The sequence below is a fragment of the Harmonia axyridis genome, chromosome 6, assembly GCF_914767665.1.
Source record: "Harmonia axyridis chromosome 6, icHarAxyr1.1, whole genome shotgun sequence".
Lineage (NCBI taxonomy): Eukaryota > Metazoa > Arthropoda > Insecta > Coleoptera > Coccinellidae > Harmonia > Harmonia axyridis.
In genome coordinates, this window is record NC_059506.1 from 31771729 (window position 1) to 31780415 (window position 8687).

General features: G+C 33.6%; 2 protein-coding genes across 3 annotated transcripts; both read right to left on the reverse strand.

Moving 5' to 3' along the window:
• Positions 1-348: 348 nt before the first annotated feature.
• Positions 349-1279, reverse strand: LOC123682514 (PEST proteolytic signal-containing nuclear protein-like). 2 transcript variants are annotated; one of them, XM_045621159.1, is made up of 3 exons: positions 1110-1279; positions 723-1015; positions 349-592 (listed from the first exon to the last, which is right to left on the reverse strand). In XM_045621159.1, exons 1-3 carry the CDS (start codon positions 1140-1142, stop codon positions 475-477), a joined length of 444 nt encoding a protein of 147 aa, XP_045477115.1. In that variant the 5' UTR covers positions 1143-1279; the 3' UTR covers positions 349-474. The 2 variants fall into 2 exon arrangements, with proteins under 2 accessions (XP_045477115.1, XP_045477116.1); XM_045621160.1 differs by having other exon boundaries at positions 723-1005; positions 1110-1277.
• Positions 1280-1429: 150 nt separating this feature from the next.
• Positions 1430-7428, reverse strand: LOC123682817 (trypsin-2-like). Its single transcript, XM_045621623.1, has 2 exons — positions 6709-7428; positions 1430-2585 (listed from the first exon to the last, which is right to left on the reverse strand). The coding sequence occupies exons 1-2, from the start codon at positions 7163-7165 to the stop codon at positions 2143-2145; spliced, it is 900 nt and encodes a 299-aa protein (XP_045477579.1). The 5' UTR covers positions 7166-7428; the 3' UTR covers positions 1430-2142.
• Between the last annotated feature and the right edge of the window lie 1259 nt (positions 7429-8687).

The following is an 8687-nucleotide window of genomic DNA, read 5'->3' on the forward strand; positions in this document are numbered from 1 at the left end:
CAATATAAAAATAATTTTGTATTGTCTGCATCTACTGTACACTATTTTTCACAAATTACATTCAGGACATAGAATCTAGATGTCTAGTATTGAAAATATCCGTTATCAAATTCTTCTACGCAGTGAGTGTAGGATTACCGCTGATGTTTGATATTTTTGAAAGAGTCCATTGTTTACACAGGAAATGAAATGGTTGAAATAAAAGAATAAATTAAAACAACAGGTTCTTCTCTAATATATTTAAGTAATGCTCTTACATAAATATATTACACTAAAATACCAGTTGTATTAATCTATTAATATTTAGTGTGCACAACCATCCTTGTCAATGAAATAAAAGAATATATGTAAATAAATACTAGAATCTTTATGATAATAACCAATTACAGTACACTATGTATCGTAGAAGGTCATGTCCTATTATTTGTGCCAACAGACTTCATGGAAGAGGTACTCAAATATATTACAGAATGTTTATTTTGTCAGAGAGTCCATGGTCTTCTTTAAATCCTTTTCAAATACCTTTTTCGTATCAGAAAATCCATGCTTAGTTTTACCAAATGAATTAGGTCCCGATGATGTAGGTGTATCCCTGAAAACTGAATTGTTAATACATATCTAATAAAAAACTCAACAATGTTTCTGATATTCATAGAAAATACAAATTAATTAGAACAATATCATATAGAAAAATAACTTATGTATTTTAAATTTAATTGTACCTTCCAATGTTTCTCATTCGCATTTTAGCTTCTGGTGGCATTTCTTCCGGTTCACTATCTTCATCTGCATTGAAAACGGCTGCTACCGAAAGTTTTGGTTTATTTATATCTTTAGGCTTACTATTTCCCAATTTCATTTGGATCCCCAAACTTTTCAGCCTGTTTTTCGCTCCTAGAGCAATGTTATCCAATTTCTTTTCTTGTTTAAGGATTCCTTCTTTAGTGTCTTTGGATCGTTCATGAGGGGATCTTGACCTGGATCTTTGTCGAGAATCTTCCGTTCCTAGTAAATACTGACAAATTTAAAAATTTTAATAAAAACATCAAGTATGGCATTTCACTCGAATATCTATTATTAAATAATCAATACCAATACTGCTAACTTACTGTGTCTGTTTTCTCTGATACCTGACTTTTCATCCATATTGATGAAGTTTACTGAATCTGTATGATGAAGAAAGTTACTTTAGAAACTAATTAATGATAATGAGAGAACTTCGAATGACTTTAAATTCAATCGAAGCTATCAAATTTGTGTAATCTGTGGCTGTCAATTATTGGGATTCTATGGATGTCATCTGTCAAGACTGACATTTGAGCACAGTAAAAAGAACTTATTCTTTTCTTTTAATTTCGGTCTTCTACATTATTTTCATCAACAATTCCTTTTGGGTTTTCATAAATCAATCAAAGATCAATTAATTCAAGAGTAAATGCATAACTATTATATTTATCTCATTCATTATATAGTTCAAGCTACCATTAATCATTACATTTTTATTTTCATAAAAACGATTTTCAAATATACAGATTATTTAAACATATATCAAAGATCTGACCAATAGATAAATATTAAATAATAATTATGAATTTCTTTATTTCTATGAAATAGAAAAATTCATACTCATATTGAAAATGAAAGCATTGTTAATCTATATTTCATAAGGAATATAATAATGAGAAATTTATGTCTAAAATTCTATATCACAGTCCGATGATTTGTCTTACTTTTAATGTCTTAATAGTAATAACAAATAATTTAAGGAATTCAAAAATTATTATTAATGAGCTATACGTTATTATAAAAAAATTGCATCAAATTTATATAAGTAGTGCTCATATACATATTTCTGATTAAAAGAATATTCAATTTTTCTTCCACAAAAAAATGATTGTTGAATATTGATATTTTGGCATATTCAACTATTACACTGCTCATATGAGGTAATAATCCAACTTTGGAAACTTCCAAACGTTTTTATCTGCATTCGTATAAAGAACATTACACATTTTTATGACGAAGCATAGAGGGTACAATTGAATTCTCAGAACTGCAGCTGCCAACGGACCTTCTATGTACCCCTTGCATAGACTATTTTATACCTCCGTGCTCACAACAGACACAGAATCGGCTTATCTTCTACAATTGAAGGTCTACTCCGAACTTCTGTGCGCAACTTTTTATCCACGGTGCGAAACTTGCCACTCTGGTGTAAACTCCAGGTCTGTCTTTCTTGGCACAGCCATCTCCCCAGGATACAATGCCTATTAGTTCGTATCTGCCGTAACGTTCACATACTAGGGGACCTCCAGAATCGCCTCCGCACGCGTCTATGCCACCCCTTAGGTGTCCCGCGCAGAGCATAGAATCGAGAATGGGTTGTTGGCGGCCTCCGTAAATTCCCTCCTTGCGACATGTCTCCAGAGATAAAAGTGGGACGGCAGCTGAACGCAGAACAGGAGAAAGCTGATCGGGCGTTTTGGGGTCGCTGGCACCCCATCCTGAGACCTCACACCAGGTGCCAGGGGGTGGGGAGTCATGGGAGAAGCAGGCTGGGGTCACGGCTAGGTTGATGTTCATCCCTGGAAAATTAAAGGATGGTCATAGAGAACAATATGAAAGTGTACGGATCTCGGAGTACTAAACATAGATAGAGGGAGCATATGACATTTTCAGTAGGCAAATTTTGTCCCCAACATGAACTATCAAATTTGACATGAAGCGCGCGGAAATGAAAACATATCAGTGATACGATATTTCACTCAATTCTCCACAAAGTACGCACTTCTTATGTCCCATAGCGAATCAACGTTTCATATGAACTCAAAATATATTGGAATAAATTCCTTAATATATCAGAAATTCAGAAAACAAACTTCAAGCGCGCCAAACAACGTGAAACAACCGATGACACTAGGACAGCAAAAGTTGCCAAACCTTGGATTTAAACAGGTAGATACAGAAAATAATAAATATTCTGCTTATTATAATTTCAATAATTAGGAAAAATATCGGATTCCAAATATTCAAATTTGCATGTTTAATCGGGAATCACTCAAATAAATATCTTCCATTCAATATAATAACAATCATAACGATATAGTAAAATTGTGGATTTGAAAATATATCACAATTCGACAACGTAATCTAACCATGTTGAGGACATCTAATAATTGCGTGTACTCTATGTTTATTACTCTATGATCGGATCAAAAACGCTTTCAATGCTCTCAACGCAAAATGTAAGATGACTGAAATACTGATGTGTCCAGACTGATTTGCAGATTTTGTTTGAGTAAATGTTGGTATTTTGAACTAAGGACTGCCAAGGTTGTTCCCTCTTTTTCTGTAGAACGCCCTAAACCTCCCCTCTGGCTACGCCCATGGTTCTAAACATCTAAATATTGCTTCAAAACGAAGAAAGGTTAATAATATTGGCTAGAGTCAAGAATCTGACAGTGTAAGGTCAATATACAATGTAATAAGACAAATAGGCTAAGGAGATATGTTAGGAAGTGTATATAACCTACCGCAAGCTAGTTTTTTCTGAACATCCGATATACAGGATGTTCCACATGCTTTATGGGAAAATTTGAAAGATGATTGCTGTACTTATTCTGAACATTTTGTTTTCTACGGAGGTAGATCCATTTCCATTTCGTTTAGAAGTTACAATTTTTACTGTTTTTGAAAACTGGCGTCACCACTGCTAGGCAGCAAACTAAGGACTTTCCTGCCTAGGCAGCTAAATGATTAGTAGTCAAGACTTTTTCGGGGTTGATTGTACCATAAAATACTATATTGAGCATTAAGCCTGCCCAAAAGGTCTTAATTATATAGATGTTAAATGGGTTAATTTTTTCGAAATAGTTTTTGTTGAGCATATTTTTATTCCCAGTTTTAATTATTAAAATTAATGTAATGAATTTTGAATTGCAACAATTCATGAAAGAGGTTTTGGTTTTAAATCTTCAATGGTAGGTAGGTATATTTTTGACATAGTTCAAGAATTTTCTTTCTTTCTATAAAATACGTTTTGGAGTCATATCTTTAAATTTAGAAAGTTAAAAATTAAGGCCCCACTTGAAAAAACTTTTTTCGCATACTTGAAATGCAACTGAAAAAATGGAAAATTGTGTAGGTATCATAATATTGAATGTTACACTAATAAATAACTCAATAGTTGAATAACAACGACATTTGATTTTGAAACCCAGTTTCCAACCTTTTGGCGTGAGAATACGATCTGTACATTCTGAAAGCTGAAAAAATAGTTATGGTGGAAAACTATTCACTAGAAACAATGACTTGAAATATATATTCAAAAATTTCACTCTTAGTTACTTGTTCAATATTGCCATTATGTGCAAATTATTACCATTTGAACTGTAGTATCAATGGTATTGCAGCTTTTTGTTCAGTAATAATCATCATCGATGGTGTAAATAATTTAGCAGCCTATTCCGTGAATTTTGAAGTTCACAGAAAAGAAATTAAAACTACTTGTTATAAAATATTTCTTTTCGATTCGATTCTAGAATCTCTATGATAAATGTTTTCACCTTATGGTGAAAAAGTGCGAACCAGATGTTGTAAAAGCTCTTAATTCTTATCACGCAGTGAAACAAGGTGTGTAATTTCGTTGAGAATTCGTAATTTTTATTGTGATTTTCTACCTTCTATCAATCAGAGGCATCCATAATTGTTCAGCTAGGAAACAGCAACACATCTACTCATCAGGTGAGTTACAATCATATTTTCTTCCATTTGTATGAATTTCACCGATGAAAAAATGGTTTTTATCAATTTTTCATCTATATCACGAAAGTTACAAATTGATCGATCAAATGCGATCATAAACTTCTTGAAGTCTGGATGTGTTTGATCAGTTGCTTTTTGTGAGTTGATGAGAAAAAAGTTTCTCCCATTCTACGTATTATGACAAACGAATTTTGAACATTACGTAAATAAAGTTCATATTTTGTAACTGCAGTTCTAAACTCTCGAATAATATCAGAAGATGAAAGATCGAAACTGCAGTAACGAAAAGTTAATCTTACATAATGCGATTCAGTAATCACCGAAGTCTGGTTTTAATTATAATGTTTACGGAGTACCTAATTTGAATAACTGAGAATTGAATTGAGCGTTTCTTTAGAACCAATATAACAGATTTTGATGTTGTTTTAGTGGATTTTTTCCTTATTAGGACCTGAATGATTTTTAGGACACTTGCATTGCAGATACGATTTTTGAAAATTTTATTCCAAGTTTCCTGAAATTTCAATAACTTGATAATATTCAAGAATTATGTTATGGTTATTTTATTAAATTATAATAGTAGTTAGTCTACTCTTGAAATGTATTTCTCATCAATTATAATTAAACATGAATTACTCTTTCGAATAGTAGATATATTTGAAATGGACTAGTGACATACAGGGTATGGAAAATACCTTTCCAAACTTTGTAAACGTGAATTTGGACATTTTTTCTTGTTTCAAATCGAATGCTATGTATATTCTCGATTCATAAGATGCATAAACGAAAGCTCTACAAATGTTATCTTGTATACCATATTCTGAAATCCATTGGTTTTCCTTGAAAAACTTAGATTGTGAATATCCTGCTTCGTTTGCGAGTTACAGGGCGTTTTTGAAAAATTATTGTTTCATCAAATTAGCTTTATATTGGTTTCTGTTCGAGATATTCAAAAAAGGCAAGAATTTCGAGAATTTTTATGGTTAATAAGATACCTACTCATAACAGATCATAAAAATTGATTATGTTTTAAAGATATAGGGGAGAGTTGGTGTTTTTTAAATTGGACACCCTATATTTTTTTCACGCAGTTTTTAAGCAGCAGATTTGTCAAAAACTATCCTGTTTTCGGTTCTTCAAAGTGTCATCCGCTTGACAAAAACATTTTAAAATCTTTCGAATATTTCAGACAGAAATTAAGAAAAATATTTGAAACATTTTTCATAAATGCTCTATAAATTGAGAACCAAACAACGATCTGATTTCCGATATATTATTATTTCGAAAAAAGAGAGCTGGCGTTCTTGAAGTTTTTTTTCGCCAAGCCTTATAGCTTTCGAGATGCTTTAAGTGAGCATCAATTTTGGAACATCCTATACATATAATATAGAATTCAGTGGATTTTACGATTTGGTATAGTACTCAAAACTTGTAGAGCTTTCGTTTGTACATTTCGTTTCCTATTGGGAAATATACAGTATGTTTCATTGATAATTCTCCATATACTTAGTGACTGAAGGACTTAAGTGAAAATATAGATATTTCAACTAAGAAACCAACATGATATATCTCTTTTTAGCAAGCTAAAGGGTATTTCATTATAAAGATCCAAAAATGTCTTGAGGTGATTGTTTCAACACCTTCCTAAAATTTTTCATTTATACTTGTTGGCATACTTTGAATAGTAATAAAAAATAATTTTCTCCTCTTACTAGGGGTGTGAGGTTGCGATACTCGATTTTTTTTTGATACACATCCCACATCAGTTTCGTATATACCAATTTCACCGAGTTAATAATAAAATTGGTTAATAATTAACAGTTTTTCACTCGAAAGTGAACTGAAATCCTTTTTGAATATTTTTACTTTGGGTTGAATATTTCGTTCCAAGTACTATATGGATAATAAGGTACTAAATATTCGGTAAAAATTGAAAAAACATACCTGGCTTAGCCAAAAGCAAAACGGCAATATCATGACTGTAAGGACCCAACTGCCTAAAATTGGGGTGCAAAATACCCCTTTCAACGGGCACCAACTGCTCGAAGGGCGAAGTACCAGTAATACCATGAGCACCACCAACAGCAGTAAGACCCTCCTCGTAGCAATGTGCAGCAGTCAAAACCAATCGATTAGAAATGAGCGCACCACCGCACTGATGTTGATCACCACGTCTGAGCTCCACCTGCCAAGGTACCGCCCCATACGGTGGTACCTCACCACCAACAACCCTCGGTTCCCTCTCAGGCATCCAGGAAATGGCTCTGGCACCACAGGCAGAAGCGGGAAACTTGGGGAACCCACCGCTACGCGTTGACTTGACGGTACTAGCGGCGGTACCGCTCAGCAGGAGTAGTACCGCGAGTACCACTCGTGAAAATCGCGTTTGGATCAAAGACATGACTTCGTCTTAACGGTAGGTACTGCCTCTGCTCAGTAACTTTTGATAATGAAAGTACCGAGACGATTTTATTTCGGTAGTACCCTGTGGTGCAGGTTGGACGGTGCGCGGGGCTTAAGAATTGTGTCGAGCCCCAGCGATATTGTGCCACGGTTATGTCATTGGCCCGCACGAAACAATTGCGTCGCGACACAGTTTGATAGGAAATCACCTTGGCCGAGGATCTTCTCACTTTCTCATAGCTCACTATCTGGCGGTCGAATGCCAGATCCGGATATGATGAATACTAAATACTCTCGCTTTCTGCTAAGAGATTCCGATCGGTGGAAGTCCATTCATCGATGTTGTATATGGGATTGTGGCGGTGCTTGATGCAGAAGTTGGGAAAACCCACTTTTGTTGGATTTCTGAGTCGTTTATTCTGTGAGTTTTTGGGAGACAGCCTCAGAGTAATAGGCATAGATAGAGGGAGCATATGTCATTTTCAGTAAGTAAATTTTGTCCCCAAGATGAACTATCAAATTTAACAGGAAGCGCGCGGAAATGAAAACATAACAGTGATACGATATTTCACTCAATTCGCGAGTTTCTCCACAAAGAACGCACTTCTTTAGTCCCATAGTGAATCAACGTTTTATATTAACTCAAAATATATTGAATTAAATAATTAAATATATCAGAAATTCAGAAAACAAACTTCAAGCGCGCCAAACGACGTGAAACAATGATGACAGTAGAAGAGCAAGAGTTGCCAAACCTTGGATTTCAGCTGGTAGATACAGAAAATAATAAATATTTTGCTTATTATAAATTCGACAATTAGGAAAAATATCGGATTCCAAATATTCAAATTAGCATATTTAATCGGGAATCACTGAAATAAATACAGGGTGATTCACCGGGATGGCCTATCAGATGTTTTTGGAAAACTAATCATAATTGAATTTTGCATATTGGGGTTTGAGACGATGGTATTTCTCCCTAAAATATTTTTAGATCTCTACAACTTCCGGTTGTATATTATTGCATCATTAGATAGTTTTTTGATGACAATTTCGGAATATGCCATACCTTGGGTGAAAACTCAACGGTTCATGAGTTAATCTGATTCTTATGAAAAAAATGATGGCGATGAGGCCTCACATTTTTTCGAATAGTTCTGAAGAAAAAGATTTTTTCGAAAAAACCTTTATCATTTTTGATTCTGCAAATACGTAGTATTATAAACCTGTTCGCGGTGAGGACGAAAATTGTACAGAGTGTTTATCAGAAGATCATGAACTCGGACAATTCAAATTCATCAAAATTCAAGATTTTCAAATTAGAACCTATATTTTTTTATTATTTCAAACTTGAGTTTTGATGAATTTGAGTTGTCTAAGTTCATGATCTTCTTATAAACACCTTGTACATTTTTGATCCAAACTGCACACAGTCTTATAATACTACGTATTTGCAAAATCAAAAATGAAAAAGGTTTTTTCGAAAAATAATTTTTCTGCAGAAATATAAAAAAAAAATG